This window comes from Bombina bombina, chromosome 7, assembly GCF_027579735.1.
Source record: "Bombina bombina isolate aBomBom1 chromosome 7, aBomBom1.pri, whole genome shotgun sequence".
NCBI lineage: Eukaryota > Metazoa > Chordata > Amphibia > Anura > Bombinatoridae > Bombina > Bombina bombina.
In genome coordinates, this window is record NC_069505.1 from 283,774,117 (window position 1) to 283,791,972 (window position 17,856).

Here is a 17,856-nt window from a genome sequence, read left to right on the forward strand (position 1 = left end):
TAAAAGTAACAAATGGAGGTGTTCAATCTAAAAAAACTGAGAGAAAAACAACCTCAGGATCAAATAAGGATATTATTCCATCTGAGTCTGAGAATTCTCTGTCAGACAATCCCGAAGTATCTTCCTCTTTCAGGTAACAAGGAAGAAACATTCGGGATAGCAACTACTGAATCAATCACCCTAAATGATTGAAAATAATTCCTCTAGTAATGTTTTCTACCTCGTGGGAAAACCTACAATGTATGAAATGCAAAGTAACTCCAAGTGGAGTGTTAGAGGAAATGCAGGGCACTGCATGTGGGCCATAACATTTTGTGGGAAAATGGGTGGCATAGATTGACCATAGTCAACAGACTCCCAAACAGCAAAAAGCCTCTTTAAATTTAAAAAGTAACTCATTTTTTGTGTGCTCTTGCTCCATCCTAAGACACAAAGAATGGATTAAACAAATAAACAGCTGAAATTCTTTTAATAAAGATTAACAGATAAAAAAAAGTTACTGTCTCTTTAAATTTTAAACTGTAACTTTTTATCTTTGTGTGCAGAAACGTACTTAGATTAGCATGCAAACATTGTAGCACAGACTTAAACCTCAGTTAAATCTTGCTGAGGTGCCCTGACACTCATTCACCCTTAGAACTTCATGTACCTAAAAAACGTGACTTAGAACCTAAACAGATCCGGAGCGCAGCTGTAGCACTATCCGGACCCACATAAGTGAAAACACTGAGTACTGTGTTAGAAAATAATAACCGCTCTACCTTCCGATGAATGGAAGGAAAAAGGCGAGTGCAGCCTAAATCGGCCCAAACATAGCTCCGCCCTCGTGGGCATGATAACACACATCTCAGATTCCAGTATAGTTAAGCCTAGAGGTTGGAAATTGCACGGCTCAAAAACGGCGCCAAACATAATCCCACTCTTCGCGGGCGTAACAATAAACGCACTCCCGGTCGCCATTATTATCTTAGAGATAGACTACTGGGAGATAACTGAACCCTTCTTTGTGAACCTGGGGGCAAATTGTAAATACCGAATGTAAGGTATAAAATGTGCATTACATATAAAAATTATACAGGGGAGTGAATCAGCGACCATATCATATTAAGACAATATATTAAGTGGTTTAGCCCTCTCTGCTATTGGGCATATCTCCTGAGCCCTTTTGTATCCAGCTCGGTTCAAGTGCCCCCAGAAAAGCCACTCTCCTCAGCCCCAGTGCCTGCTATTAACATGCTGTCACAGAATCCTTCTATATATATATATATATATATATATATATATATATAGGAGTTACATGTCCCAGTAAAGTGCTATACTTCCTCTGTCCTGAATCCTCTTTTTGCTTCATACCCAGAATAAAAAAAAAGTCAGCACTTACCTTTGAAATCTGCCTGACAGCAGGGCAGCTCAGCAGGTTTAAGAGGTCCTCTCCCTCTCATAGCCATGTGGATAAAGATAAAGCCCGAGTCATTTTACTTAGGCTATCAGGATTAGGGCAGCATCAATGTATGGGAGGCGCAGTGAGAATTATGTCCCACAAGTTCCCATTGCTCTAAAGCCACCATTGCTCTACTGAAAAGACCGATTTGGACTAGGCTACACCCTAGAACAAAGCAGCACAATCTTGCACTACTTTAAAAATAATAAACTCTTGATTGAAGAATCTATACTAACGCCTCACTTTACCACATCCTATCACTAACGTAGGCAAAGAAAATGGCTGGCGTGGGAGGGGAGGAGCTATTTAACAGCTCTGCTGTGGTGCTCTTTACCTCCTCCTGCTGACCAGGAGGTGAATATCCCATTAGTAATTAAGATGATCCATGGACTCATCGTGTCTTAAAGAAAGTATGCCTGTTTGTGCATTTGGGATATACCTTTTTTGTGTAAATCAATGATACAAATTATAGCTAATTGCTATTTCTTGCAACATCAGGATTATAGTTAAACACCGACTGAGCATTTATGTGCACATATGATAGTTTGATCGAGCCCCGATAAATGTCACACGTTACATTTCACATTAAGTAAATACAATAACACCTTAAAGCTGTAATATGATGTTTGGACACATGCATTTGCAAAATGAAATTAACTATATTATTGATTTCTGGCACATTGGACATAATTTGTGCAGCTAAGGTAAAAAACAGATGCTTTAGCTACTCTCTGCCTTACTTGATCAAACTATTTATGTGCATGCAGACAGTACATAAAACTGTGGCATGCTGGGAGTTACCGGGATGATTAGAGCTGACAAAAAAAATAAAACATGCTCCATAGCGAAGAATGTAAAATCCTTTATTATAAGAATGTAATATATATATATACACAATTGTTGTACAACACATTTTCAACAGGTGATGAAGTTAAAGTATCACAGGTCTGAGCCCACCAGGGATACAGACGGTAAATGGTATAAGCATTACGTCAATAAGAAGCAGAGGCTTCAGTGGTGAAGGCAAAAAAACATAAAAAACATTGCAATCCTTTACTAGCCATTTCTTACCAAGAGATGTGACTCGTGGCTGGTAGGTCCTCAGAAATTCATGAAGCCACTCCGTGAACTTGATGTAATATGCATCAGAGAATATATCGTCTACTCTTCCATTTTCACAAAGGTACTGAAATAAGAGAAATTAATACACTTACAAAGCTGTAAGAACTTTGCAAAATCACAAAAATGAAATATTCCCTCTAGTATATTTTCTCTGTATATATTGCATAACCCCACGAAGATGAGACGGCTCCTCTTCATGTTTAATTTACAGAAACCTGACACATCCCAGCAGGCAGTATAGCACCACTACAAAATAGGATAAAAAGCAAAGAGTACAACTCCGAGGCTATTACAAAAGGACCAATAGGAAGGAAGAAAGATGTATAAAAGGAGGATTACAATGGATGAACATGCTTGACAAAGCCTAACGGCGAAACATACGTCAGAGTGTCATCACAACACTCTGAAGTACTCTAAACACACCTAGCTTACAAATGTGAAGCGCCAAGCATTATAGCTATAGTGCCGTTTAGTTTAATAGGTGTAGTTCTGTGACTTCTTAAGAGTGTAATAACCTCAGCGTGATTGGTTTTTGATTTTTTATTGTATCCTATTTTTTTTATTGTATAATAAAGTGTGACCCCCCCCAGGACTGTGTCAAGTTTAACACGGTCTAACGGTTTGCCATTTCAGCTTTTTTCTTCTAAAGCAGTGTCAATCACCCTGGTGGACATATACTTGTTTCAGAACATAAAACTATATGAATGGTCACAGACAAGGGTTGTTTTTGATACAAGTTACCAAACCACATTCTTAGATCAACAGTTTGCCTTATTTGCAGTATTAATACCCAGAGCATTGCCTTCTTGTTCTTAAAGGGACATAATACTCATATGCTAAATCACTTGAAACTGATGCAGTATAACTGTAAAAAGCTGACAAGAAAATATCACCTGAGCATCTCTATGTAAAAAAGGAAGATATTTTACCTCACAATTTCCTCAGCTCAGCAGAGTAAGTTCTGTGTAAAAAGTTATACTCAGCTGCTGCCCAGCTGTAAGTAAAACAAAATAAAAAAAATGAAGAAATGAACAGCATCCAATCAGCATCAACAGTGCTGAGGTCATGAACTCTGTTACTGTGATCTCATGAGATTTGACTTAACTCTCATGAGATTTCATAGTAAACTTCCTTACACTGAATAGGGAAATAAGATGAGTGTGCACAAAAGCTCGCTCCTTCTTCTGTCCCGGGACAGACATACTGATTTGCTGCTTAGAAGTCCTTTACAATGGGATGTGGCTACTGAGAAACTTTTGAGGTAAAATATCTTTTTTACATAGAGATGTTCAGGTGATATTTTCTAGTCAGCTTTTTACAGCTATGCTGCATCACTTTCAAGTGTTTCAACATTTGGGTATTATGGCCCTTTAAAGGGACAGTCAACCATAGAATTGTTATTGTTTTAAAAGATAGATAATCCCTTTATTACTCATAACCAACACAGTTATATTAATGTACTTTTTACCTTTGTGATTACCTTGTATCTAGGAACCTTCTTCCAGCCCCCTGATCATATGACTGTGACTGTTTATTATCTATTGTCTTAAATTTAGCATTGTATTGTATTGTGCTAGATCTTAAATAACTTTCTGTGCCTGAACACAGTGTTATCTATATGGCCCACATGTACTTTCTGTCTCTTTGTGTTGAAAAGAGATTTAAAAAGCATGTGATAAGAGGCAGCCCTCAAAGGCTTAGAAATTAGCATATGAGCCTACCTATGTTTAGTTTAAACTAAGAATACCAAGAGAAAAAAGCAAATTTGATGATAAAAGTAAATTGGAAAGTCAATTAAAATTAAAAGTCCTATATGAATAATGAAAGTTTAATGTATACTTGACTGTCCCTTTAAAGCACAAGTTCAATATCAGTCAGTCAAATATGTTAACAAGAACATTAGGTTGCTATTGTATATTGTTTGACTATCTCCCACAGTACATTCATTAAGAGATAAGCAGTTGTTATGCTCAACCTATAATCAAAACTCAAATAAAGAAACACTTACTGCCCATTCCTTTTTACTATACGATTTGATAGGACAAAATATTTAATACCTAACAGACTGAATTCAAGAACATTTTGGTTGATCACATATCTTGAACTGATTTTCAATATAAAAAACAACACCATTAAAGTTCATCTGGATTTTTGTAGATACATGATTTTTGCAAGTTTTTCTTAAGGAATGTGTTCGACCCCATAATGTTTCATACACAGCTCAGTCAGAGGAGTATGTTTGCAAAGGTCATTCAGCAAATAACTAGGGTGGCTTGTTTGACGAAGCAGCAGATAGAAGAATAGGACTGAGTAGTGTCACCTCATGTATAAATCATTATTGTATTGCCTTATCTGCATGGCACCTGCAAATTACTAAAATTAAGACTCAAAGTGGCCTGAAATATTTCCCATAAATATATAGATTTATAAATCCCTATACAGTCCTTACATACACTAGAAATAGTCAGACACTTGTCCCCAGTATACTCTGGTTGGAAGACAATACCTTCCTGCAAAACGTCACATACAAGCAATACCACTCCTGCTCATTCCATAAAGCGGCCTGTGACAAACAATCCTGTGCTAAAATGTCATTTATACTGGCCTGTAATGCAATAGTGTAAGGACGGTGTGTGCTAAACAAACTGCCTTATATACAGACTATAAAATCAGACTCTCCACAAAGTAATCAACAAAATCCTCAGGCCGTAGTTACCTGGTCATCTAACTGGTCTTCATTTTTCCCGGTTCACAACACACGCACCTTAAGTTTCTGCAATAACTGCAATAAATCCAATCTACCTGCTCTATCAGTAGAATGCTTTAGCAAAGAGGCCAATATTTCAAACATTTACATGTTGGTGATCCAGCTACATTAAAACAAAAATAAATCAAAATTACTGTTAACACCACACACTTATCTTTCATATATATATATATATAAACAGAAATATAACTGGTATGTGTGCACTAGAGGAAAGCAGGCACATATGGCCTGACAGCTAAACCCCTTATTTACTACACTAAACAGTGTAACACAGTAAGGACACACCCTACAGAAAATATTTTACATACTTCTGAAAAACAATAATATACAACCTAGAAAATAGCACTATACAGATCATAAGGTAATTTCTCCTGGAGGATAAAATAATTCAGCACTAAAGAGATAAAGAGAAAATAGGTCAAGATACTGTGAAAGGTCTATTGGACGTTGGGTCTTTATATTGCTACCCTGGAATGCCATTCACACATGGGAGGGGGGGTTCTAAATTCCTTGTCAGATGTGTAGACCTCAACAAGACTGCTAAACCGGACTTCGAAAGTCCAGAAACAAAAAAGCTGAGGAGATGAGAAGAGTGAAGCAATGTACAGCCTGAGTAAAAGAACTCCACATTGTACTTGAGAGAGGAGTTACCTCAATTGGTAAGCTGTCTGCATTGGGAAACCAGGTAGAGAAAATAAAAGATTTTGCAGGTAGTAAGATATAGTGGATAATTAAAGGGGCACAGAAAAGAAGAGTGTTGGTGTGAAAAGTGTCTAACTTCTTCAGGTATTTGTCAAGCAACGATGAAATGCTTCAGATGATTTCTCACTATGCCAGCTTTCTAAAATAGTAAAATACTTCAAAAGGATCTACACAATGTGTTAAAGGGTTAATATTTGGCTGATCTAGTGATTCCCGTTTAACGACCCACGCCGCTGGTTGTTAAGGGCTAGTTTAATAAATGAGAAAACAATCCCCATAGAAAGACCAGGGTACATCGCTGGTCATTAAGGGGTATATATATATATATATATATATATATATATATATATATATATATATATATATATATATATATATATATATATATATATATATATATATATACACACACATACATATACACATACATATATACACACACACACACGCACTAGTCCTAAAGCCCATGTACACGGGCCAATTATTATTTTTTTTTTTACGTACCACGGTTCCAACCCTTGCTCCCTCTCTCTTTTGCGCTCTCTCTCCCCCCTCTTTTGCTCTCCTCTCTGTTTCTCTCTCTTACTTGACCATGCCGCTGCCACCATGGCTGCTCCCGTCGGCCACGCCCCTTCGCACCGACCACGCCCCCACCACGACACGCCCTGCCACGTGCCCATCACGGCAGCTTCCGCAGTGCGCACTCCTCTGCTGCTCAAGGCCACGTATGTTTGTCCTCGTGTAGTCTCTACTGCGCATGACTGCATCTGACAAACATACCTGGCCTTTTATTATATATATATATATATATATATATATATATATATATATATATATATATATATATATATATATATATAGATATATAGAGAGAGAGAGAGAGAGAGAGAGAGAGAGAGAGAGAGAGAGAGAGAAAGAGAGAGAGAGAGAGATAGATCTACATCTCTATCTATCTCATATTCAGGTTATTTATGCAAAGTATACTATTACTGATTTGAAACAAAACCTGAACGCCTACCTTCTGAATACAGAGAAAAATGTAATAAAGTACATCTGGGTCATATGGTTCCCCTTCTGAATTCCGAGACTCCTTTGCCATTAGACAGAGTCCGTAATTCAGCTCGGCTACTGCTGATGACACAAGATCTTCCTGAAACCTCAGCCACTGACGCCCTGGGGAGACAAATAAAGAAAGATCTCTTACTTCTGTACAAGTGGACAGCGAGGATTTAAAATTATAAGTGGTTGTTTTCCTTCAAACATTATATAGTTAAAGTGCAAACTATTTCATATGTTGAAGAGAAAAGACAGAAGCGCCACATGGCCCAATATTGTTTGATCCGGAATAAATAGATCTTAAAGTAATGAGTAAACTCACGTTTAGTAGAGCACCTCAGTTAGTGCTAGATATACGGTCTGGGATCTATTTGGTCACCCAGAAGACCAACTTCCTGCACAGGAGCTGATGTCTGTATAGGCAGAAGGGAAACACAGGTGCCAATATGGCCTAGTATTGCCGGTGAAAAGGTGTCAATACAAGCAAAGAGAAGAATAATACTCACAAAGTGTGAAGCACCTCTTGTGGTGCTATAGAGGCATGAAGGGGTCAATTCAGTCACCCAACAGACTTGTGGCCAGACATCCAAATGGATCCAGAGGTGCAAAAGGATCCCACAATTGAAACAGCCATTGGCTGAGAAACGCGTTGCCTGTTATTTTTATAATTTTATTAAAGTCACTTTTTAATATTTTGAACACTTGCTGCATCTTTCTTTGGGATATATATCTTTTATCCTTCTCCTGAGGAATATACCAATTGTGGGATCCTTTTGCACCTCTGGATCCATTTGGATGTCTGGCCACAAGTCTGTTGGGTGACTGAATTGACCCCTTCATGCCTCTATAGCACCACAAGAGGTGCTTCACACTTTGTGAGTATTATTCTTCTCTTTGCTTGTATTGACACCTTTTCACCGGCAATACTAGGCCATATTGGCACCTGTGTTTCCCTTATGCCTATACAGACATCAGCTCCTGTGCAGGAAGTTGGTCTTCTGGGTGACCAAATAGATCCCAGACCGTATATCTAGCACTAACTGAGGTGCTCTACTAAACGTGAGTTTACTCATTACTTTAAGATCTATTTATTCCGGATCAAACAATATTGGGCCATGTGCCGCTTCTGTCTTTTCTCTTCATAGATTGCCGCTCCTGGATCCTGGCCTGGATCATCACAGATAGCTGCCTCCCATCTCAATAGAGACTTTCACTTTATTATCACTGTGTTTGTTTTGATTGTTTATTATTTGTATTACTCTGTATCACATTGTTATTGATTAACACTGTATAACATTGCACATTGTATGATTTATCACTTTTAAACCACATTGATACTGGTTTATACAGCATATCATCTTGATTTATCACTTTAGTATTTTTTAGATTTGCTAATATTAATCTATAAATTTAGATATATAAGTATAGAATTATTTGGTCACATCTCCTCTCTTACACTCAGGGCGCCCCCTCTCTTTCTTTTTTTATTTCATATGTTGAATGTAAAAAACACAATATGATAAATGGCAGCCGAGCTATACAGCCAACACATAACTTACTTCCTATTGGCGCTAATTGGTTTACGGATTGCTTTTCCAGCTCAGCATTCTTGGTCTGGGCCCAGTTCTTCCAGACTTCAAGACCCTCTTCTGGTTTCAAGGTATTTGGGAGCATCAGTTCTGGTGAAGGCTGTGGCGGAGGCTGTGGTTCAACATCAGCAACCTGAATGGTTTGAGTCTGAGACAGAAGACAAGGAATATTATATTTTACCGAGACATTACTGGCATTAACAGATGTGATATACAGCATAATTATAACACAAACATAATAAGAAGGGAGAAGTGGGAGCCCAGTCTTCAGCAGTTCACTGTCTAGTGGTGTGTAATGGCAATAACTGGCAGGATGTACTGGGCAAGGAGGCGATTGTAAATATATATATATATATATATATAAAACACAAATAGTAATCGTAGGCAATATTTGGCATTTTCAGAGTTTAAAGACATATTAGGTTTGTTTTTATGACTGCTGTAATCATGAGTTTAGAGGTTTAAGTAGCATGAAATGTGCGGGTGGCGGGTTGTCTAGGCAACTAACCTCGCCCACTAGTGACGCAAGCAAAGCGCTGGGTGACTGCCGCCAGAATCTGCACACTCGCGGTGAATAACGATAATGGATATCACTTAAGTGGTGAGTAGGGTATATAAGTTGGGTAAGGTATAGTGTTTATTTGTATAAGTCTGAAGAGGGGGGTAAAACCCGGAAACGACACATCTGTGGATTAAAATTCCTGTGTTTAAATCCGGTGAGTGCCTGCTTTTGGCTTTTGTTGGGGACTGTGTTTAGCTTGCTGTAGCACCCTGGTCAGAGGAGGATTATCGTGAGTGCTAAACTTTATTGGAGATATATAAATTTTTATTTCAGATTCTTAAAATGATTTATCAAACAAGACAAGATTATAGGAAGTAGCCACAATCTTTTTTTCTTCAACAAACCAGTGAAGGAGAAAAAAAATATATACACTGGGAACTTCTAGTAGTCCAGGAATAGATCTAGAATAAATATATATATATATATATATATATATATATATATATATATGTATGTATGTATGTGTGTATGTATGTATGTATGTATGTATGTATGTATGTATGTATGTATGTATGTATATATATATATATATACATACACACGTGTGTGTGTGTGTGTGTTATGTTAAATTGATAGAAAATGTTAGAATATTAGAATATTGCAAAGTATTACACTTCCCCCCAGCTACTTCATAATGCAACCCGGCATGCAAAAATATATGTGGAGAACACAGTGTATAAATCATCAAACATTACATAAAAAAACAATAAAAACAAAATAAAATAAAAAGCAAGTTAAAACTAAAAATCATCATCATTAGCGTATACTTAATGTTTTTTCACTTCAAATAAATATATCCATGTGACATTGTAAGCTAAATTATCCACAGATCTTAGAATTATAAAGGTTTTAATAGCAAAGTTAGGTAATTTCAAAGTATCATTTTATCTTAAAAGGGATATGAAACCCAAAAATGTTCTTTTGTGATTCAGACAGAACATGCAGTTTTAAAAAGATTCAATTTACATTATTAAATATGCTTTATTCCAATTATATTCTTTGTTTAAGAGATACCTAGGTAGGCATCTGGAGCACTACATAGCAGGAAATAGTGCTGCCCTCTAGTGCTCTTGCAAACGGATAACAATCTTGCAAATCTGCTGCCATAAAGTGCCCCAGACACATGCACACTTCTGAGCTTACGCTCTGCTTTCAACAAAAGATACCAAGAGAACAAAGACAACTTTATAATAGAAATACATTAGAAAGTTATTTACAATTGAATGTTCTTTCTGAATCACGTTTCTTTAAACTTCATGGCAATCACATTTTATCTATGGCCAATTGGTTTTCTATTAAAAATAAAATGAAACTCGGTGACGAGCAATGAGAGTATAAACTTGTTTGACCGATTACTGAACAAAAGGCATGATTTTTTTTTATAAATGACAATTCCATTAAAGATTCAGCTATAAACAGCATTTTAGAAGTCCATATCCATTGTGCAACTAAGGTAATAAATAATATTCCGTTAGGACAGTATCTAAGATTCAGACGGAACTGCTCCACTAAAGCATTGGTTTAAAAAAAAAAAAAAAAACACAACATGCTGAGGAAATAAAATTCAATTTGCTGAAAGAGGGTAATCAAACGAAGCAGAGAGAGGATACTGTAAGGGCATTGAAAACAGAAGAGAGCAAAAATGCTCTATAAACGCTAAAACAAAGACAGAATCAAAAAACAGATTTACTGCATTATAACAATCACAGGTGGACAACTAAGCTTGGCTTTTTAACAACGCATACAATGTTTCATTATTGAAAATGAAACATTATTGCAATATACAGTCATTATTTTGTTTAAAGGGACAGTCAACACCCGATGTAACTTAAAGTGAAAGTAAAGTTTCCTCTGTTGCTAACCGTAATTACATTTTAGCTTCAAAATCAATATGACTTTCATTCATTAAATTTTTCTAACTTGTGTGCAAATCAAGTTTTACCTGAAAAGAATTAATAATTCTACCATCGATAAAATCAACCCATTTTTTGGTCTGATAATAACTTCCTGATCACGTTTTTGAGTTGGCCAATTGAAATTCTGGCCGTTAGGTGGCCGTGAAGCAACGTCACCGGCCTATTGTGGGATCTGCGCATGCGTTACATCTACTATCTTTACTTTCTGGTCGAATGTGCGTGCACGTTTCGCGCATGGGCTGAAGATTTTTGACCAACTGTGTTGCGAAGTAGATAGACGCATGCGCTTTAGAGACCCATTGGAGTAATAATTGCATGCGCATTGCGGTTAGAATAGTTGAATCGCGCATGCACAATAGTGAGGTTCCTTGTGAATGCGCATCTCTGATACGTATAGAGCAGGTGGGACCGCTCTATACGTAAACACTCTAAATTACCGGAAGTAGAAGATGGGAGGAGTCAGAAGGAGAACGGTATAAAGATAATGTTAGAAAACAAATGCATAAATCAATACTTTTAATAGTAAAAAATATAGCGATTTGGTTATTATACATGTAGACAATGCAGTAGTGTGTTCAAACGGTACCAAATTTACTTTCACTTTAAAGCCATACCTTAGATCAGGAATAGAAGATGCAGCTACACCGCATCGCATGTCGACGAGCTCTAACGGTATTCGAATAACCAACGAAAATACATTGGTTTATTCCATGAAGATATCGCCGCCAAACTCCTCCCCCTCCTCCTTCGTCCCCTTCTCTAATGTCTTAACATGCTCATTCATTTTTCAAAGGGTGATGGTTCTGTTTTGATAATGCGCATTATCTTCTGCATGCTCGCAAACCGACCGAGGATTTCATTGCAATTGGAGGATTCAATTAAAAAGAAGGTTCATACGTAATAGTGGGGGGAGTTTGGTGGCCATATTTTCAAGGAATAAAGCTATGTATTTTCGATGATTACTCCAATACCGTTAGTGCTCATCAACATCGATGCGGTGTAGCTGCATCTTCTATTCTGGATCTAAGGTATGGCCTTAAGTTAGATTGGGTGTTGACTGCCCCTTTAATTTTGCTGCAAAATACATTTGAAATTTGTACTTGTTCTACTTTCTCCCAGGGAGACTTGGTTTAATACATTTAGCTAAATTTATATTTACACATTCTCTGTACTCGTTTACTTTTTTTGGGTGAATTATCAGTTATGCATCAACAATCATGATAGGAAAAGTATTCTTAGCAATAGCAGTGAGCATACAAAGTAGTTTTTGTGTGTTAATGTTATTGCGTGTATATATATATATATATATATATATATATATATATATATATATATATTTTTATTTATTAACAACCAAATATAAGTAATTTCTATAGCTTGGCCCATACCCTGGTTAATACTTACCAGTGAGACCCCTCTCCAGATGGGCGTGGACAGGACTATCCACTCCCCTCATTTATTACATAAAGCCTCTAGTGAGACACCACCCCTTCCTCCTCCTAGTGAGGTCCAGCCAAACGGGTAAACCAGGCAAAGGGAGGGAGCCTGGTAAGTATTACCCAGGGTATGCGCCAAGATATAGAAATTGCTTATATTAAGTTGTTAATTTCTAGTTATCTTGGCCCCCCTAGTAATACTTACCAGTTAGAGAATACAAAGCAGTAATTAAAGAAAAAGGGTGGGAATAAATACAACAGAAGATAATATTTTACGCCCAAACTTAGCAGCAACTGACTGACAAACATTCAGTATAGTGAGAAATGAAAGAGTTGTAAGATTTCCAAACTGCGGCTTCACAAATTTCCTCAGGAGAAGCATCAGCTTGAAGTGCCCAAGAAGTTGACACAGCCCTTGTAGAATGAGCCTTAAGCCCTTCAGGTACCTGTTCCCCTTTTTGTTTATAGGCTCTTGAAATAGCATGAACAATACAGCGAAAAATTGTCGTCCTTGATGGCGCCTGACCCTGGCGAGGGCCTCTAGGAACAATGAATAATTGTTCTGTTTTACGAATATCCTGAGTCCTTTTCCCAGAGGCAAAACTTATTTTTCACTTTCTGCGATGAGATTTGTTTTTCAGGGAATTTTTTTCTGCATTTGGTAATTTTCAAATGAAATTCAGATATAAGGGGAAATGTAGTAATAAAAAGGTTCCTTGCTCACAAAAACATCTTATATTCTGAAGTCACAGCTTTGCAGACTGGGAAAGGCTAGGGTGCGGGTTGATAAACTCCCTGAGAGCCAGTCATTAATTAATGTGCTGCTTCTTTTATTTGATTGTTCTCTTCAAACAGTGCTTCACTCTGGCTACACTTTGTTAAAGAGACAGTCTAGTCCAAAACAAATTCATTATTCAGATAAGGCATGTCATTTTAAACCATTTTCAAATTTACATCTATCACAAATTTTGATTTGTTCTCTTGGTATTCTTATTTGAAAGCTAAACCTAGGAGGTTCATATGCTAATTTCTAAGCCCATGAAGGCCACCTTTCATCTCAGGGCATTTTGACAGTTTTTCACCTCCAGGGGGTGTTAGTTCATGTGCTTCATATAGATAACACTGTGCTCACGCACGTGGAGTTCCTAGGAGCCAGCACTGATTGGCTAAAATGCAAGTCTGTCAAAAGAACTGAAATAAGGCGCAGTTTGCAGAGGCTTAGATACAAGGTAATTGCAGAGGTAAAAAGTGTATTAATATAACAGTGTTGGTTGTGCCAAACTATGGAATGGGTAATAAAGGGATTATCTATCTTTTAAAACAATAAATATTCTGGCGTAGACTGTCCCTTTAAGGAAAACTTAGCACAGCACTGCTTGAAGAGAACAGCCTGATGTGAAGCAGCGCTGCAAACCGAAAGCGCTAACGATTGCTGCAAATGTCTTGTTCTTTCTGCAGACATGCTGCATTTTCTGTGATGACATCCCAGACACAGAATGTTCTGCCTTAGGGGTCCTTTTAACAAATATGTAGACATCGGACCATATCCAAACGATATAATGGTTTGCCTTGGGAATCTGAGTTTTTTGGGCAAAATTAAGGAAGTACAATATCTCTGTGTTTATGAAAGTCGGATACCACTTTAGGAAGGAATTCAGGAACATTACGAAGAACAACCTTATCTTGATGTTTGTTTCTTTAACTGAAAGGTACTCGACGAGCCGATGTAATGGCCACTAGGAAAATGGTTTTCAAGGTGAGAGACCATAAGGAAACTTCACGTAAGGGTTCAAAAGGTGAATCCAGAAGAGAATCTAAAACCAAAGGCAGGTCCCAGGATGGAATTCGTGTTTTGACTGATGGACGGATATGGGTCAAGGCTTGAAAGAATAAAATTATCAAAGGGTCCTGAGCCCACTTAATCCCAGATATGTCAGAAATTGCAGAAACTTGAACTTCAAGGGGTTCTAGCGCTGAGACCCTGAAGAAAACAATCGTTGATAAAATCAAGCAGATGGAAAACCTTGAATGTTGCTATAGAAATATAATGTGCAATCATCCATGATGAGAAAATGCTCCAAATGTGATAGTATGCCTTAAAAGGTTGATCCCTTTCGGGCTTGAAGAAGTGTCTAAATGACAGCAGCTGAAATTTTCAATTGTTGAAGTCTCAGCAACCAAGCCAATAACCTCTATTGCTGTGGATTTGGATGAACTACTGGTCCCTGGCTCAGCATGTCCCAAGAGAATGGAAGATGCCATGGAGGTTGAATTGCAAGTTTGTGAACCAGAGTAAACCAAGGCCTGCAAGGCCAGAAGGGAAGGATGACAAAGGTTGCCGACTCCAGAAGAATCCTTTTCAACAGTCTCGGGATTAGGAACTGTGGGAAATACATATATGAGATGGTACGACCATTTTTGGAGAAAGGCATCCACTCCTACGGCAAGAGGTGTTGGGTAACGGCTGAAAAACCTTGGAACCTGATGATTCGAGGCAGAGGCCATGAGATCGATTTCCGGAAGTCCCCAGATACTGACAATCTTTTGAAACAGCCACCTATTCAGTTGCCATTCCGTTGGAATAATTTGACTTCTGCTCAAGTAATCAGCAGTTACATTCTCTGTCCCTGGAACATGGACTGCAGAGAGGAACTGAATATAGTGTTGTGACCCCCTGAAGATTTGAGAGACCTCTTTCAAGGCACTTAAACTACTTGTGCCTCCTTGAAACTGTAGGTAAGCAGCAAATGTCCTGTTGTCGGTGAGGATCTTTACCGCCTTTCCCTCTAACAGTTGTTGAAAGGCCAGAAGTGCTAGAAAAACTGCCTTGATTTTCAGAATGTTTGATGGAAGAGACTGGAATTGCTTCTATGTTCCTTGGGCAAATTTGCCTTGGAAAAAACAAAAACTTAAAGGGTTAAGAACCTTAAGGAAAATTAAAGCTTTGTTTTCTTGTTCACAATCTAAAACAGGACACTGTTGGAGAGGTTTTTTTTTAACCAATAGCACCAATAGTGAAAAACTAAAGAAAGCTGATCATTTTAGGGACTCTTCTGAACTGGTATAGACCACCTTAAGAATCATAGGAGGTACCAAAGTAAACACTAAAATCAAAGGCATACAGCAATTAACTAATTGAAAGCCGAGCTTGATTATCTTGGATATATTGTAACGGCTAAGTCATTTAAAGCCTCTATCACGTGAGGACATCAGCCTATTAGGCATCAGAGAACTCCAATCACGTGATATCTTCTGTTTATACGGAACAAAATAGGAACATAAGACTGTTCGATCTCTTATTTGTTTCACACCATAAGGTAGTTTTATACACAAGCATATGTGAACTTTTCCATACTGTTGCAGTATTTTATACCATAAATGAGTATAATAGATTGCATTTGATTAAAACCTATATTATTAATTTTACTTGGTGTGTACTTTTAGATTAACTTTGCTCCCGTATTTGGAGTGCTAGCTATATAATTTTTATTCTGTCAAATTTGCCTTGGCAATGTGCTCCCCATCAGGAATTGCTGGCATCCGTTTGGACAAGAATCCAATCCGGCTCCTGAAGAGGAAGTCCCTTGGACAGGTGCTTGGTCTCAAACCACCAATGAACGGACTTTCTTATTTTCACAGGTATCCCGGTGTGTTGGGATAGGCCCTTGCTTCCTTCAAATCTTTGTAAGAAATGTATCTGAAATGGGCGCATACTCCATCTTACTAATCTCACCACATTAATTACTGACGACATGTGACCCAGAAGTTTCATCCATTGGCGTGCTGTGAAGTATTTGACAGGACAGACAAGCTGGAAATACTTAAGTAGAAATTTGATGTGACTGTCTGGATAAGAAACAATCTCCATTTAAGTGTCGAAGTGTGCTCCCAGGAACACCAAATTTTGATAGGGTCGAAGCTGGCTTTTTTGGAAATTTATATTCTTTTTTACAAGAAAAACAGGTGAGTAAAATCCTTTGTCGTGAACTTGAATTGGTATTTGTTGAATAACACCGTCGTGCATGAGCTTGCTGATAAACTCGTGAATGGCCTTCAGTTTCACAGGATCCCTGGGAAGTGGAGATTTCACCAAGAAAGGAAGACATGGTTTATTTTGGAACTCTAGATGGTACCTAGATTAAAGTATTCCCAGAACTAATTGGTCTAATATACTGGACTCCCAGACCTCCTTGAAATTGCATAGTCTTCCTCCAAGCAGAAAGGTCAAAGACAGCACACCGTAATTTTTTAGACTGAAAGGAAGGACCTACCACGTCCTCTGCCTCTAAACTAAAACTTAGACCTTCCATCATGTGGTTGAAAGAATTCTCTTTGTGAGGATATTTTTAAAATTTTTGATGTTGATTGCGTCTCCTGTGAGCATAAAAGGGTCCGTTCCGACAAATTAGAAGACCACACACCTCAGTAGCTTTAAGGGTTGAAAAAAAGAGCAAGCAGAGGATGAAATAAGGAGACTTGTTGAAGATAAAGTCTTTTCAAATTCTGCTCCATTTTTTTTTTTTTTACCATGACATCTTTAAATGATCCTCTATCATCCACAGGAAAGATCATCTTTTTTGAAAGTCTAGATACTGCAGCATCAATTTTAGGAGGGATAACAAATTGGTTATGCAAAAGATTTTCCAAGGGAAAATTCTTCTACATTTTATCAGGTACTCCAAACTGTTTTTCTGGTTTTGCAAATAGTCTTCAAATTATCAGAAACAGAGAAGTACTCAGAGTTCATCTTCAATGCCCAGGGAACTCTTAATCCCTTTAACAAACTCAGAAATAGTCAGTGACAAACACCATAGGTAAGTCAGATTCAAAATCTTCACTATCAGAGGCACAGTCAAGATTTTGCAAATTATCCATAGAACCCTCAGGTGAATCAGAAAAGCTTCCACCATAAATCTGTCCAATACACACTTTACAAAGTTTCTTGTCTTGCCAGCAGGGAGAACCGGTGGGCATAGGCTGGACTGTATTGCTAAGAAAGAAGCAGAACCAGCCATAAATAAATAGTATGTTATATTCCATAGGTAAAATCCGCACACATTAGTTACAAAAAGCATACCTTAGAGTTGCCCCTAATTCCTCCTGGGCTGTAATGTAATGTGAGTGGTCTAAACGAGCACTCACCCGAATACAAAAAACGTCAAACACCAAATGCGGCTTGAAGTGCAATAATCTTCATGGGGAGAGAAGCAAGAACGCTGTAAATTAAAGACCCCGCCAAGGCTTAAATGAATTAGTGCCCGCGAA

The 17,856-nt window shown here is 37.8% G+C and overlaps 1 protein-coding gene across 3 annotated transcripts in view; it reads right to left on the reverse strand.

Annotated features, from left to right (window-relative positions):
- QRICH1 (glutamine rich 1) overlaps positions 1-17,856 on the reverse strand; it is a 111,190-nt gene that overhangs the window by 51,536 nt on the left and 41,798 nt on the right. For all 3 annotated transcript variants that reach the window (XM_053720806.1, XM_053720804.1, XM_053720805.1), the window contains 3 exons: positions 8,648-8,825; positions 7,051-7,205; positions 2,513-2,627 (listed from right to left, as the gene is read on the reverse strand). In XM_053720806.1, the coding sequence (XP_053576781.1) occupies positions 2,513-2,627; positions 7,051-7,205; positions 8,648-8,825 (448 nt within the window). The remainder of the gene's footprint in view (positions 1-2,512; positions 2,628-7,050; positions 7,206-8,647; positions 8,826-17,856) is intronic.